Source organism: Lynx rufus, unplaced genomic scaffold, assembly GCF_022079265.1.
Source record: "Lynx rufus isolate CCGP_SWC_20201006 ecotype Redwood Valley unplaced genomic scaffold, mLynRuf1.p SCAF_3, whole genome shotgun sequence".
NCBI classification, from domain to species: domain Eukaryota; kingdom Metazoa; phylum Chordata; class Mammalia; order Carnivora; family Felidae; genus Lynx; species Lynx rufus.
In genome coordinates, this window is record NW_025814845.1 from 32,568,261 (window position 1) to 32,585,572 (window position 17,312).

The 17,312-nt window shown below is 39.3% G+C and overlaps 1 protein-coding gene across 4 annotated transcripts in view; it reads right to left on the reverse strand.

The window, feature by feature from the left end:
- Positions 1-17,312, reverse strand: part of ATP8A1 (ATPase phospholipid transporting 8A1) — a 233,808-nt gene that overhangs the window by 60,751 nt on the left and 155,745 nt on the right. For all 4 annotated transcript variants that reach the window (XM_047092415.1, XM_047092413.1, XM_047092412.1 and 1 more), the window contains one exon: positions 13,531-13,703. In XM_047092415.1, the coding sequence (XP_046948371.1) occupies positions 13,531-13,703 (173 nt within the window). The remainder of the gene's footprint in view (positions 1-13,530; positions 13,704-17,312) is intronic.

Below are 17,312 nucleotides of genomic sequence, written 5' to 3' on the forward strand. Positions count from 1 at the left end.
TTGTTAGGCTCATTTGTAAAGTTTTGAATTGAAGAGGAATTAAAATTTGGCCAAAAAAAAAATCTGTTACATGTACCAAAATTACATAAATATTAGAACACTTCTACAAACACATCGATTACTGGAATGAAAACAGCCACGTATATAGCATCTTCAAAACTATACTTAGCATATGGTACATAATGAAACATTCAACTACTTCTAGGTAAGAGAACTGTGTTATTCAAATGACTGATGAGTGAGTGCTTTCCTAGCCTCCAAAAGCAACATCTGTTGATATACTGTGCAGTCAGAGGCAACAAGGGGACCTTATAATACAGGGATTGAGTCTACAGAAATAAAATGCAGATAGCCTTTTCACAGGGCAAAAAGGGAAAGTAATTTTAAATAAGATGTCCTTCTGCAACGCATTTTAGATGCAAACATTTTTCCCCCCATAATCATGGTTGTTATAGATGAACTATAACAGTCTGTCTCCAGTTTCAATGGTTCTGATAATATTTTAAATAGGGACTGATTGTATTGATAGTGTATATTTGAATACGCATTTATGTGTGTGTGTTCACAGACACTCCAAACTACTAACTGGCAAATGTACCTTATAAATACCCAAAAGGAAAAAAATTCCTGATAGAAATCTTTATTATAGTATCAACACCAGAGAACAGTTTGTCTACAATGCTACTGTTCATTTTCTTTCTTTCCTGCTTTCTTTCCTTTCTTTTTTCTCCCTCCCTCCCTCCCCCTTTCTTTTTCTTTCTCTCTCTTTCTCTTTCTTTCTTTCTTTCTTTCTTTCTTTCTTTCTCTCTCTTTTCTCTCTCTCTCTCTCTCTCTCTCTCCCTGTCTCTTCCTTCCCCTTCCTTCCTTCTCTTCTCTTTTCTTTCATCATCTAGTATCTGGAACCCAGCTCTAGGCTCAGCCCAGAGCAAATGTAAAATGCTAGTAGAACTGAATAAATGGCAATTTTGCAAAAACAAGAAATTCATCTCATTATCTCATTATACTAACACTACAACTCTCACTCATTTTTAAAAAAAATTTTTTTTATTTACTGTTTGCTGTCAGGAGGCAAAGTCTGTTTAATCTGCTCTGTATCTAGAATGCAGAGGAAGTACATAAAGGATATTGCATTCTCCAGGCTTTCTCACATGGATAGGAAAAACAGATGGAAAATTATTAGGTGGAGAAGGAAACATACCACCTTTTCAAGGGAAAGTGGGTATAGTCCGACTGGCTTAGAGCCAGATGACAGGGGGCCTCTGCATGTCAGGATAAGAAAGTTTGAATATCACAGCTACTAGCTCTAAGCAACAGGAGGTGTTAATTAAAAAGATTTTGAGCCAAAAAAGAGCATGGTAGAAGCAGTGCATTAAAAATATTAATTTGGATTGCCCCCAAAATGTATCTTTTTTATATATGTGGATACCTACATCTCTCTCTACATATGTATCTGAATTGAAAAGAAAATGAAAAGAAAGGACATATGGCTTGGGTGTGGGGTTTGAATGGAAGTGGGATCAGAGATGACCCTGAGGTTTCAAATGTAAGTGACTAAGAAAATGATGGCCTAAACATCAACAGAAAAGGCAGGAATATGTATAGAGGAAAGGTCTCAGGAAGTTATAGACACTTGGAAGTTTAGAGAGCATTGGGATATCCTAGTGGCATCATTAACTATACTGACTGAAAAGTCAGAACTAAGCTTGGAAAAAAACTCAGAGCTGGGGATGTGCATTCAGGCATCACTCGCTTATTAAGTATTTAAGTGATCCTTTGGTATGTGGTGAAATTTATATGGAAGAATATTTTATTTTATTTTATTTTTTTATTTTTTTTAACGTTTATTTATTTTTGAGACAGAGAGAGACAGAGCATGAATGGGGGAGGGTCAGAGAGAGAGGGAGACACAGAATCTGAAACAGGCTCCAGGCTCTGAGCTGTCAGCACAGAGCGCGATGCGGGGCTCGAACTCACAGACCGTGAGATCATGACCTGAGCTGAAGTCAGACACTTAACTGACTGAGCCACCCAGGCGCCCCTATATGGAAGAATATTAAGAGAAGGAGAAGAGCCTTCTTCTTAGGGCCATCCTTCTGCCCGTTATTAATTTAAGAACTTTCACTGACCTGACCTACTGTACCAGGAGTTAAATATTATGAGCCTTTACATAGGACAGTGGTCTATGAATTCTTGCTCCAAGGAGACAAAAAGTGCTAGAGACAGAAATCTCTCCTGCATGGGACAAGGTCCAGCTACCTCTTTCTGTCTAGGGAGCCTTGCCTATAGGAGTGGTGTGGTCCAAGTGGGAAGCATGTCTACTCCAGAAGGCCAAGAATGCTTCTCCTTCAGGTTCTGCTCTTTTGCGACCTTGCTCTCAGAGTGGTAAGAGCTATGGCCTCCATCCATCTCTTCCTGGTTGGAGCCTATATGGGCACTTGCTGTCTTCTCTTTTCTTGTGACTCTGAGTAGGTAAGAAAGGGTTGGAACTTCCTTAGGCTGTAAGAAAATCAGCTTGCCTTTCCTTTCTTCCTTCCCTCCCTCATTCTTAGGAATTCTGTCCTATGTGGATGGGTTTCACCAAAGAATTATCTCTCATCTTATAAATATCTCGTAGAAGATGAAACAAGTGGTAGTGTTGGCTACTGCCCGAAATTGAAATAAAATCCTGAAGATGCCAGGAGCTAAAGAAGCTCGGTAAATTTGAGGGTCACAATCAGCAAAAATCGATGAGAAGCCTTTGGAGAAAGACGAAGTGCTGGATACCTGTCAGAAGGTAAATGGGTAGAGGGAAAGAGTGGTGTTCCAGGGCCATAAATACACAAACAGGCAGGGAAAGCTTTTCAGATGCACTGTTCATCCCCTGTGGTGTCCCCATGAAGCCCAGGCTGACCAGCGTCAGGGAGGTGAGAGTGGGCTGCATGGAGCAAAGGGGTTCCTCTCTCACTATAAACACTTTGGCTTAGGCTTAGAGCTTGTAGAAACTCAAACTCCCCCAAATAACATGTTGAAAGACACCCCAATTCTTGGGAGTATCCACAATGCCCTAAAACTAAGACCCCAGGAAAATTCCCATTTCCTACCTTGGGACAGGAAAGTTGGAATCATTTGGTCAACCTCAGGGCATGGAGCCAGGCAAGGACAGGTGCCAATGATGTGGGTGTGTTAACAAGGCCTTCAGTGTTACCTTGTGCAGGTAATCTCACCAAAACGTGGCTGCCTCTAAGAAAAGCAACACTTGGGTAAAGAAATGAGGGGCAGGGGACAGGGATTCACTAAGCTCAGATGGAGCCCTGTCTCCAATTTTACCGCAAGTTAGGATGTAGCTTTCATCTTTCTCCCAAAGGACTTTGCTGCTGTTAGGGAAAATGGGGGAAAAATCTCACAGGTAAAACAGGATATCATGAGCACAAAAGAAAAAAAAAAGCCTTATAATGGCTTATAAGGAAATAGAACTGGTATAAAAAGATACAAGAATTTTGAAAAAGTATGATTAAAAAAACAACAAAACCTTGGAAGAATTTGGGAAAATACTGAAAACATGAAACCAGAACAAGCAGTTATAGCAGTTATAAGCAGAACAAGCAGTTATAGAGGCTCAGCTGGCTAAGTGTCCAACTTCAGCTCAGGTCATGATCTCATGGTCTGGGAGTTCGAACTATGCATTGGGCTCTGTGCTGACAGCTTGGAGCCTGGAGCCTGCTTTAGATTCTCTCTCTCTCTCTCTCTCTCTCTCTCTCTCTGCTCCCCTGCTCTCTCAAAATCAATAAACATTAAAAAAATAATAAGACAAAAGAAATGAGGCCGACATAGTAATAATTATAATAAATATAAATAGGTTAAATTCACTGACTGAAAGAGATTCTCAGGTTATATTAAAACAAAAAACAAATTCAGCAATATGGTGTCTAAAAGAGACACGCTTTATAATAACAGGTAATAATAACACTTATTTGCTCACTATGTTCTAACTTTACTTGTTTTAATTCATTCAATTCTCAGAAGAACCCTATAAGAGGTTACTATTATTGTCATTTTACAAATGAAGACACTGAGGCACAGAAACATTATATAATTTAAGGAAAAAGAGCAAGTAAGTGGTGAAGCCATGATTGAACCTTAAGCAATGTGGACTTAGAGACAGTATTCTTAACCACTATATTATACAGAAGGATTGAACATAATGGTTTAGAAGAAAAAAAAAAGACAAAGCATATATAAAACAAAGGAAAGCCAGGTTAGCATTATTAATGTAACATAAAACAGAATTTAAGGCACAGAAAAGGCAATGATGGTCAGAGAGGAATCTTTTTTTTTTAAATGTTTATTTTTGAGAGACAGAGAGAGAGAGAGAAAGGGAGAGAGAGAGAGAGAGAGAGAGAGAGAGAGAGAAAATGTGAGTGGGGGAGGGGCAAAGAGAGAGGGAGACACAGAATCCAAAGCAGGTTCCAGGCTCTAAGCTGTCAGCACAGAGCCTGACGCGGGGCTCAAACCCATGAACTGTGAGATCATGACCAGAGCTGAAGTTGGACACTCAACCAACTGAGCCACCCAGGCGCTCCAGAAAGAAACCTTACGTATGATTTCTCACCAGAAATATTCAATTAGGCCATAAAAAACCCCAGCCGACAGTTCAGTACCCCTATTCTTCTTCAGTGTGCTGCTTTTCTTTATAGCAACTATTACCAAGGATTTCATATAAATCTATCTGATATATAATAAATCAACTATGACCATTTATACACACAATCATACACAGTAATTATTACCTTTGAATATATATGTGTAATGATTTTATTGAACAACAGCTACAATGTGAAGGCAGGGATTTTCCTCTTGTTCACTGCTTTATTTATAGAACTTATACATAGCAAACATAGCGAGTGCTCAAAAAATATTTGCTGAATGAATGAATGAATGAATGAACTTCAAAAGCAGAAATCTAGAGAGGTAAGTAGTTATATTAAGAGATGCTAGGGGTGCCTGGATGGCTCAGTCAGTTAAGCGTCTGACTTTGGCTCAGGTCATGATCTCGCGGTTCGTGGGTTCGAGCCCCATGCTGGGCTTTGTGCTGACAGCTCAGAGCCTGTTTCAGATTCTGTGTCTCCCTCTCTCTCTGCCCCTCCCCCACTCACACTCTGTCTCTCTTTATATTAAGAGATGCTTAATCTCCCTAGTAATCAGAGAAGTGAAAACAACAAGGTGCTTTTCAACCATCAAATTGACAAAGTTATAAATTCAGGGACGCCCAGCATTGATGTTAAGGTGCAGAAACAGCAACCTTCTCACATAAAGCTGGGAATGCACACTCTGAGTAGAGCTGCTTTGGAGCAATGCGGCAATTCTGATTGAAACAAAATATAGATATAGCCACAGCCACACACTTCCATTCTTAAGTATATATTAAAAAAACACTTGGCATGGTTATGTAGAGAGGATATTCCCTTTAGCACTTTCCAGGGTAGCAAAGGTTTAGAGGCAACTTATATGGCCATTGCTATGAGCATAAATAAAATGATGTATATTATTATGATGCATTAGATAACAATGAGTACTGGTGAGAAGAAATAAACTTGCTTTCCATCTGGTAACATGGATAGTCTCCCAACTGTAGAAAAATTAAAGAGGCAACAAATTTGTGCTGGAGTATTATAAATATAGATCTCTCATTTCAACACACATATAACCATATTATGTATTTTTCACAGTGGCACACATATACAAATAAAGTGTGGCATTTGGAAGGGAACATGTTAAATAGTTAAGAATGTTTTCCTAAGGTGGAGTGCAGAGGAAGTGGCATGTAGGGCAGAAGCTAAAATAATGCATAAAAATCAAACAAGAATTTGCTTTACTTTGGCTTTGGACCACTTCCAGCTTAAGGGGAAGGCTAGCTTGTGCCCCTTCCCGCCTGGTCCCGTGGCTGGAATTGTCCTTTTGCATCTTGCTGGCACATCCCCCTAGAACAGAGGGGAGGCATTTCGGTGACAGAGCAGGATCTGATATCTGTGGTCCTAGTTCCTCATCTATCTCCTACTGAGACACATAAATATCTATTGACACTTCATTCAAAAACAAATTGAATTCTGGAAATTCCACATTTTAACGGTTTTTCTTGAATCCCAGGACACAGAGAAATTTAATGGACCCTCTAGAGTGCCTGTATAGCTGTCACTACGGAAAGAATGTCAGTCATTTTTGAGGAATCATGGAGAAAGGGAAACAGGCAGGTGGAGAGAGACTGGCAAATGTCTCAGTTTTCCAGAAAAGAAAGCTGGAAATTACAGCCTAGGGAGGTTGGAGTGAACCTCATGGATGTTCTGTCAGAATGTCTCCCGCTTATCATTCATTCACGAGCCACAGACACCATGCAGGGGTCAATAGACTATAACCCCAGGGCCAAATCTGGGCAGTAGCCTGCTTTTTACATAAAGATTTATTGGATCACAGTCACCCCCTTCATTTATATTTTGTCCAGAGCTGCTTTCACGCTATCGTGGCAGAGTTGAGTAGCTGTGACATAGACTGTATAGCCCAGAAAGCCTAAAATACTTACTATCTGGCCCTTTACAGAAAACGTTTGCCCACTTTGCTCTATGAAATACTCCCTTCCTCTTGGAAAATACTATCTGGAACCACCTCCTCATTCATGCCTTAACTTAAAAGCTTATTATATCCATTTCTCGTCTCTCCGTCTGCTTCCTTGGTAATATGCCTCTTGTTTTGCAAGATCATTTTCCTCTAGGATGTGCTCTTTTCCTTCTCTTTACTCCATGCCCTACAGCTGTTCAACACTCATGGCTTACATCCTACCTGGTCTTGACTCTTGAAGCCCTAGCCTGGCTCAAAATGCCAAGCCTCTAACTTGCTCTAAATGGGGATGGCTCACATGGGTTTATTAGAAAGAAGGTGATCACTAGAAACCCTATGGGTTCAAGGAGAACCAGTTACACCAAAGTAACTCTGCTTTCCTTTCCCCCACAAAATCAGGTCAGTAGACAGATTGAAGAAATATTGTAGGTTCCATATACCATGTCCTTAACAAATCGGAAAATGAAGCCCTTTATTCTATCACCATAGAACTGAAAGAGAACTGTACATAATCTATTAGGTGGATTTGTTTTTGAAGACACATTAGAGTGCTGACTATTGATTTATGTAAAGCTTTAGGGAGGCCTCAGTGGAAAGCTGCAGAGTCTGTACTTAAAATTGCTGAACAGAAAAGAATCATCAAGAATTTGAATGTAGTTATGGAAGATATGTACACTTATTCCAAGTTAGCAAGATATAAAACAGAAAAAGACTGAAACGAGTAAGATAGCATTTAAGAAGCATGATCATGGAAATCAAGATAGCACTTACTCTTGGGAGGATAATAAAGCTACAGGGAGGGGAGCGTGCGGGGGCTTCTGAGGTGCTGGTTATGCTCGAGTACTTGATACAGGAGTGTACTTGCTTCATGAAAATTCACTAAGTTGCATGCTTATATTTTATATACTTTCCAGTACAAGTTAACTCTGTTTTACTGGAGTTATATGATCTGCAGTTCTAATCGGTGTCTGTGCGTGTGTGCGTGTGCACGTGCGGCTGTTGGGTGATGGTGGTTTATCTAAACTGATCATATCTAAAACTATATAATGTTGAATTGTAGTGGAATTCTGAAGTGTTGAGATTTATTAATATTTTACTGTCAAATATGGACTTCCCTGGTGGGGAACTGTATAACATAAGTGGCTACCAGACGGTACCGTGGCCTTATTATTTAACATTACTCAGGAGAGGTAGAGTAGCAAATGAGACAGACAGGGCTGAACAGCTTATTATATGATGTTAAAGCAAAACATGGGCATTTTATGAAGTTATAAAACTTATTCAGCATGTCCTCTTTTAGCCATACATGTATGAAAGAAATATTCTCTCAGCATTTCCAACATTTATTCATATTTTCTTGGAAGCAAACACGGGGTTGACATTCATTAACAGTTTGTAAGTCTTCTCAAAGCCAAACATCTGCTTGGCATCCAATGGTGTTCACAAACTTTTTTCTTTAAAGGAATGTCTGTTGAGCATTTATTAGCTTCATTTGTGCTTTATGACTACCCTTTAAGTGCAAAACATTTATTTAGGGAAATCCTTCAAGTTTAAGACAATCCCAAAAGATTCAAGAAGTAGATCTGTCTTGACCCTTTGCTTAATGCAGTCATGCTATGACACAGAGTATTCAAAGGGTCCCTTTAGACCTCTTCTAGGAGGACCGGTTGATCAGACCAGGGTGAAAGGTTTTGCCTGGAATGCCACTCCTGAGTGACGACTCTCACTGAAGTCAAGTGTTTTTTTTTTTTTTTTTTTTTTTTAATGCACTATGGGGAAAATGGCCCAAAAGGGGGTTAAACTTTGATTAGAGATGTTGCAAGTCGGGAAAAATGCTTACTTCAATTTAACTTCTGCTTTTCAGAAGACATAAGTACATAAATTATGTAGAAGAACGGTGATTACTAGACAGTCTAAAAGCTGGAGGCTCTAGGCCAATTTTCAACCAACTGTCACAGAACATAAGTTTCAAAATACGTTTAAGCTAAACTGACAACTACAGAAAAAATGTAAAATTCTTTGAAAGGCTGGGTTATGTGAACTGATGAGGATCTCAGAAACCACATGCTATTTAACACACAGCAATACTTCCCTGCAACATTCCCACCCTCTTCTGGAGGGAATATTGAAAGAGGTAGAACAGATGCTTCCACAAATTAAGCTGATCCAAGCGGTAGACAGACCCGTCCCAGCATAGAGTGGCCCACAGAAGAAGGGTTTGTCCAGAAAGTGAAAGGGCCAGGAGAGGTCCTCTGGCCCAGCGGCTTTCAAGCTGGAAGGAAATAACTGAGGAAGGCGTGTATGTGCACGGCTCTCCCACGGCTCTATGTCAGAGAAGCTCTACTCTCTGCTGCTTAGACCTCCAGGCTCTGTGTAGGATTTGAATCATTGCTATGTGCCAAGCTCTTCTTTTTACAGGTCACAAAACCAAAGCCAGAGAAATTCCATTAGGCAGCCAAAGTGCCAGAGAGGTAAAATTAGAACAAGAATTTTATGAATCCTCAGATAAAATGCCATTATATGTACCAATTATGCAAGCTCTAAGAACTTAGGGCATAAAATGTTGGTAACTGAGATGAGGAATTATTTATCTGGTACAGTAACGTTGCAGAATAGGTCTTGATTTTCGCTGGGCACAGAAATCTCCACAAGTCTTGGAGCAAGCCTTTCCCTCTCCTACCTGTGTAAGAGTTTTAGGGAGTCTGTGAAGCCCCTAAAATGGTGAATTCAATTTTACATATTTGTGTATATGTGTATTTTGCGGGAGTGGTGGGGGGCGAGGGGTGTTGAAAATGATGCAGAGTTTTCACGTTCTTCAAACATCTGATCCCACCAAATGATGGAATTGGTGCATTTGAGCAAGGGAAAAGAAGGAAAGAAGGACCACAAGGAGTTTATGTTTATAACCAGGAAAACTGATCAGAAACTCCTCTAACGTTAGATGCATGTTTCCTATTAAACTATTCAGGTTATACAGGTAAGTGTACACAGAGGTAAAAAAAAAACAAAAAAAAAAACCCGCATGGTATCTATAAAAATACAGGACATGTTGGGCAGATAAAAACAGATTTCATTTTACTTCTTGGGTTTTACATACTTAAAAAAATTACTTGAAGTATAACATGAAACCTTCCCTTTGTAAACCAAAACCAGGACTCCAAAGCCCTGAATAATTTTGGAACGAGGGGATTATTTCTGTCTCTGAATAGTCCCTTCAGAAAATGGCAGTGAGTGAGAGATATAATGACTACTGACTGAGAACAACTGTTTCTTTCAATTCAACTGTAGGCTTTTCAGGAAAAACGCTCATCTTTATAACTGTGTCAATTAGGCAAACACCGAAAACTGCCTTCTGCCCTCTCTGCTGATAATGTCAGGGAAGAAAGTGGCTGATGTAATCCTGAAGATGGAACTAATATTGAGAGCCTCATTATCCATTACGGGAAGGCTTTCCTCTCCACTTCCATTCTAGCTGCGGCCCAGAGCAGACTCTGGATGACTTTCACGTGAGGACTGACCAAAAAAAAAAAAAAAAAGAATATCAGAAAATAGTTGGGCAGGGAGAAACCCATAAAGCCAGAATGAACACAAACAAATTTGTGAAACAGTACTGTATTTTGAAATAATATTCAGTATCTGTCTGGAGTATATGTTCTAATAGCAGAAAATAGAGAATTTCCTGAGGCTGGGAGATTGTCATCTTCTGGGAACCTGGAGTGCCACTTGCATTTAATGGTAAAGAAAGATCTACAGAATTGCCCACCTATTCCTCACAAGTGACAAAAGCGTATCATGGAAATTGTACTTCAAGGTTAGTAAGCTGAATGAGAGGAATACGGTCTGCGCCACTGGATAAAATGCCAGGAGCCACTAGGCGGCCAAGAAGGTGAACAGACATAACTACAGCAGTGGCACTGATGAATTCTCAACACCAGACTGGAAGTTGAACCACAGTCCTTAGGGGAAAAGAGCGAGTATGAAGGCACTCAGAAGAAAAAGCTGAGGAAAGATATTTTACTTAAAAAAAAAAAAAAAAAAAAAAGCCCTAAAAACTCTAAATAAAACCCAGTGTCTGCATAGGGACCTTCAGGTCCTCAAACATGCATAAAACAGGACGGAGGGAGGAAGGGGCCACACACATCTTTATAAGCTCAGTTTCAGAGCTGAGTTGCACGTGCATGGCAGAGTGTGATTCCCTCCCAGGGACCTGGGCCCAGAGGAGCCCTGAGATCCATGTGACTTGTGAGCCATCCAGAAGAAGGATCTCGGGAGAGAATTTCACAAGCTCACAACATATTTTTTCTCCCTTGACTCCGCTTTCTAGTGTTTCTCTCCCTCTGCTATTGTTTAATTTTGTGGTTCAACTTTTGGAAGAATGGTGGGAGGTACTGTGTTAAGCAATGCTCTAAGAATGAGATCAGCTGCAGGGACTGCATTATGAGAACTGGCCTACCACAGCTTTCAAAGCAACTGTGATTCTACTTAAAAGGAAAAAAAAAAGGATACATGAAGGAGAGCAGGCAGGAAGTCTTATTCATCCTTGTAGGTGCGGCCCATCTGCTCAGCACACAGTAGGGCCAGACCAAGGGAACCGATCACTGAATCTAAAGAGCTCTGTATTCTGTTTTGTTTTCAAGCAGGAGCCAACAGTCATATCACTTAATGTGCTTTTGAGCAATCTTTTGTTGATCCTTGTGATCCCATTAGTGAAAGTGATTAACAACTAGATCTGGCACACAATTATCCTGATGGAAGGGTGTCAGAGTTGAACACTACTAAGACTTGGTCAAGAGATTAGCAAGGAATCAAGAAAGGTCACTGGAAAAAGCAGATTTTTAAAAAGGATGGTGATAGCAAAGTGCAAATGAGACCATCAAGATAAATTAATCTCTAATTCTTTCTTCGTGATTAACCAGAAAGCCTGAATATTACTAATATTAAGTATGTACAACATGCTATCCAAGAGCTGTTTTACAGCAACATTTATCAATACATACCACAGTGAAGAAAAATAAATGACTAAAGTAATACGATTCCTGGAATAAGCACTTTTAATTCTCTGAGTATAATTTCATAGGTTGAAAATGATGCTTTATAAAAGGTATTTATTAAGTTAGGTTTAAATATGTTTCACAAAATAGGTTCCAGCTGAAATCTCGGAAATATCTACAAGGCATGGCTTATAAATGTGGAGGCAGATTATAGGCAGGATATTTAAGAGAATAAGCCCAGACAAAAAAGGTTTAAAAAGCATAACCTTCTTTTATCAGTAAATATATACTTTAAAATAATAATAAAAGGAAATAGAAAACATTTAAAGATAATGTTAAAAGAACAAATTCTGAGAAATTCTTCAGAAGCCTTGCTAAGATTTCATCTCCCAGGAGGAGAAACACTGGAGACACTGCCACCTGGACCTGGTGTGACCAGCTGGTAAGACTCAGTAAGTGGACGGCAAAGAGGAAAATCCCTGGGTTCCACGGTGAAGACACTGGGCATAGTCATGAATACATTAAATTAATTAATTAATTAATTTTAAAATATTTATTTGAGAGAGAGGGAGAGGGAGAGAGAGAGAACACAAGTGGGGGAGGATCAGAGAAAGAGAGAGGAAGAGAGACAGACTCCCAAGTAGGTTCCATGCTATTGGTGCAGAACCCGACTCGGGGCTTGCACTCGTGAACTATGAGAACATGACCTGAGCCGAAGCCAAGAGTCAGACGCTTAACTGACTGAGCCACCCAGGTGCCCCTTATTTATTAAAAAAAAAAATTATTTAATTATTTTTTATTTTAGAGAGAGGGAAAGGGTGAATGGGGGAGAGGGGCAGAAGGAGAGATAAATAGAATCTTAAGCAGGCTTCATGCTTAGCATGGAGCCCAACGTGGGGCTCCATCCCATGATTCTGGGATCATGACCTGAGCCAAAATCAACAGTTGGATACTTAACCAACTGAGCCATCCAGCTGTCCCATGAATATTCTTTTCTTTTCTTTTCTTTTCTTTTCTTTTCTTTTCTTTTCTTTTCTTTTCTTTTCTTTTCTTTTCTTTTCTCTTTTCTTTCTTTCTTTCTTTCTTTCTTTCTTTCTTTCTTTCTTTTCCTTCCTTCCTTCCTTCCTTCCTTCCTTCCTTCCTTATTTAAAATTTTTAAGGTTTATTTATTTTGAGAGAGAGAGAGAGCACAAGCAGGGTAGGAGCAGAGAAAGGAGGGAGGAGAGAGGAGAGAGAGAATCTCAAGCAGGTTCTGCGCTGTCAGCACAGAGCCTGATGCGGGGCTCAAACTCAAGAGCCACAAGATCATGAACTGAGCCAAAGGCAGACACTTAGCCGACTGAGCCACCAGGTGTCCCATCAATACACTTTAAATTTTAGGATATAGGGGAACAATGAAGACAGAGATATGGGGAAGATTTTTTTGACAAGAAGTTTGGGAAGGACTGGAGTGAATAGTTTACAAAAATGTAGTTCTATGGATTCAAGCCTTGATAACTCAAAACAGATTCTAATTTAGGAAATGGGAAATATCATAAATTACAGGAAAGAGGAATGTACAGTCAAGAAACAGTCTTGAGGAAAATGACCAAGCACCTCCCATCCTGCCATTTCCTAAAGTTAAGTCCTTGAAGCAGGATCTAAGATTGATGTGTAGAAAAGAGAACATTTACAGTAATTACCAAACATGGAAATGTAGGTAAATAACTGATTTTGAACACAGGAGATGGCAATAAACTTGTTGATTCAAATTATGAAAAATAATTACTAATGATCACTAAGACTCTGCTACTAAATTCTATTCCAGGTTGTAAACCTTCAGTCTTGAGTGAGTGAAATAACAAATAACCTGACATTTACAAATTCTGGATAGAATCTGGAAGTTCAAAAATCAAGAATTTAGGAGCAAGGTGCTCTTTACTGAAATCTGACAATATTAAGGAGAACTTACCTGCAGCAAATAACAGCTTTGCATGACAAAGCCAAGTCCAGGAAATACTGTCTTACTCCAAAAGTTAAGGCATACTTGAGGGTTTTCCCATCAATTATAAGAGCAAAATCATTCTCTTTTCGAAGAGCATCACCAAGGGTAGTGCAGTGGCGACTGAGAGTTTCCCTTGTTGCCTGTAAAATCAAACAAACACTCTCAACATTTTACTCCCATTTGTTCTACTAAGATGCCTTCAGGATGTTCAGCAACTACATTTAGTTATTTTTAGTGCTTTTCTGTTTTAAATTGCTTTCACATAACTCCACTCATTTTATTCTCACAAAAGCTCCTCAAAGGAGATTGGACAAATGTTATCAGAAAAAATAAATTACTCCATTAAAGTCACACATCTGTGCCTACCAGGGTTGGGATTACAAATCACTGATTCCTCTGCAATCTTTGCTCATTATTCTAGCCACACAAATCACAGTCCTGCAAAAATATTTTCACTAAATTATCTTATTACAAAACAACAACACTGTCCTAATTTATGAACTAGTCAAAACTGCTTAGCCATGAATCCAAGGGAAAAGTTGAAGAATATAATTTAAATAACTTACAGTTATTTTTTCAGAATTCCTCAATGCTACTGAAACTTAATTCCCAGTAACCAAGAGGGGAAATGCAGTATCTGTCATCTCTTGCCACTTCACAAATTGGTTTCTATAACTTTAATCATGATTTCATGATGCCGTATTTCAGTTAGGGATGGGGACATGTGGCTTGGTAATCTTGATGGATCAAATAAAAGAACCCCTCCCATCAATAAGGAGTATTAAAAACCTTTAGTATCAAGGAAAGCTTTGTTCACCTCAACTATACAGAGGGGTTGTATTTATCTCCCTCGTCAAGAACTGCTTTCTCAGCTCTTCAAAGGCAAAAAGTTTCAAGATATTTAGCTTTCCTGCCCCCGCTGCCCCAAATCCTATAGACTCTTCCTATAACCTAATGGGGCCGGCTTTCTGTTTTACAAGAGTCCGAACACTGAGAAGAAACAGAACACTGGCTCTGCACAAGGAAATATAAGGAACAATTCCTCTACTACTGGAGTTGTTCAGAATGCTAGCCTGCAGTTATTTATTTATTTATTTATTTATTTATTTATTTATTTATTTATTTATTTATTTTTAATTTTTTTTTTTCAACGTTTTTATTTATTTTTGGGACAGAGAGAGACAGAGCATGAACGGGCGAGGGGCAGAGAGAGAGGGAGACACAGAATCGGAAACAGGCTCCAGGCTCTGAGCCATCAGCCCAGAGCCCGACGCGGGGCTCGAACTCCCGGACCGCGAGATCGTGACCTGGCTGAAGTCGGACGCTTAACCGACTGCGCCACCCAGGCGCCCCTGCAGTTATTTATATAATAAATACAATAAATATATACGTATATATATATTTGTACTTATTATGTATATATATACATATACGTATATATGTATGTATACACATATATACGTATATGTATACACATATATACGTATATGTACACATATATATTATTATGTATACATATATACATATATATATAAAATAAAGTCTACCTTTAATAAAAGTACTTATAATTTTTATTGGATTCATGGGACATAATTATTGTTCCAATTTAAGAATGTGGCACTGTTTTTTCAGTTGCACTCACAAACAGGGAAGTAAAGACATAGGGAATTAAAATGTTTATTGGAGATTTCTGAAGGTGTTTCTGCATTCATATTTGAATGTAGTTCACACTGTGTTCTGGGATTTCAAAATCTGTTTATCAGAATAATATAACCACATTGTGCCGTAAAGTAAGCCTGCCCAAATTTCCCAATACTGGAACTTCACTTAACGTCTCCCCTGTTCCTCATGATCTACAGTGACACTAAGGACCACCCTGCAGCAGCATTCTCTACAAAAATGTTGTTTATACTTCACATCCAGGGGAAGTAGCTGTTTGAATGAATGAACTGAGAAAAAAGATAAAAATAAAATACTTAGCACATAGCACATACAAGGTTCTAAGGGCTATGCATATGTATACATTTAGTAAATACTTGTTATAACCCTATGCAGAAGGCATCATTGCTACCCGCATTCTGCAGATGAGAAACAGGAGACAGAATTTAACTTCCTTGCCCATGAACACTTGGCTACTAATGGGTGAAATCAAACTCAGAATTAAAAAAGTTCTGTGCTAGCTTGCCTTTCTCCATATAATCCAGCAAAAATAAATAAATAAGTAAATAAATAAATAGTAAAAAAAAAGAATTAAAAAAAACCCCACCCCAACTTGAGACAGTACCAGGCATAGCAACTTATAAATGGAATGCCCACATCATTCCCTCTGTTGTTTCCCTAGAGCTCTCATCATCTGTCTCTCATCTCGTCTTTACTGCCAACAGAGATTTCTCTTTATAAAACAAATGTAAAACACAAACCACATCTCTTGCTCTGAAATTTTTCTATGGCTTCCTACTGTTTACACGATAAAGTCCAAACTCTTACATCGGCATCGAAGACTCTCTGAAATCTAGGCCCAACTAATTTTCATTCATATTTCCCTTCACAGTCTTGACCCCTTCATGCCATCTTTGGAATGCCCTTCCCTTCAGAGGTTAGTCTATCACCTTCTAAACCAAGTTTATCCACTAAGCCCTCCCAGACTCGGCCCATGTGACCAACTCTAGGCCAGCAAAGTCTTCAGTTCCTTGAAGGGAGAGAGTACGTTTAACCCATTTCTCAGCAGCAAACATATTGCCCGTGATTACAAATGGTTGGGAATTGCCAATGTATTGAATGAAAGCACTGATAAATTCTGATTTCATTCTACTGGCAGCTCTTCAATTCCCTGTCTTTTATCACTTCTGATTTGAGAGTGAGTGAGCGTGTGCATGCATGCATGCGTGTGTGTGTGTGTGTGTGTGTGAGAGAGAGAGAGAGAGAGAGAGAGAGAGAGAAACAGAGAGAGGAAGAGAGGGAGGGAGGGAGATCTTGTCTTGCTTGCTCCTTAATTTTTTAGAGAACAATCCATCACTTCAACAGTCTTTCAAACCAAGGCACTGATCACTAAAATGCCATTGTAGTTTTTATGCTTTTGCCCATGTGACTCCTGGGCTGAAAACCCAAATGAAAGCTGAGGTAGAGCCCAGGAGAACTCCACATTTCCTTAAAGATCAGCGGTAAAGCAAGACTGAAAGTCAAGTGAGCCCTGAGCCTTGTAAGCTCCCGCGTTAACTGAAGCCATGGGACGCGGTCCGGTGCATCCTCCTACTCTCTCTCCTTTTGAAAAGTGTTCTCTGACACCTTGAAATGTGTTGAGAACGGTCTTATTTGTAGCATTAGTACCCAATGGGTTTCCTTGGTGATTATCACAGATCTTCAGCAAATCAAAAGGTGTCAGGACATGTAATAGGGGCAACATTTCAGAAGGTGAGTCCAAAACTTCCCACTGTGAATTCTCCAGGCGGCCCACCTAGAGTGCAGGGCGACAACAAAAAGCTGCAAACATTTCCTTATTTTAGTTTATAGCTTTCTTTTGTAAGGAGCTCTGTTGTTGGCTGTTACATGTTATATTTTACTCTTATTTATACTGCCAGGAGTATTTTAAAATTATTTTATTTATGAAAGTTTATTGCTTCTCCCCTAAGCCTGGGAGCCATACTTTATGGCCACATTGCATTGAAGCTTATCTCCTGTAGCTAGAAATAAATTTATTAGTATATTAGCTGTTGCTTTGTTTTCTTTTTGGCTACTGGAGGGGGAAATGT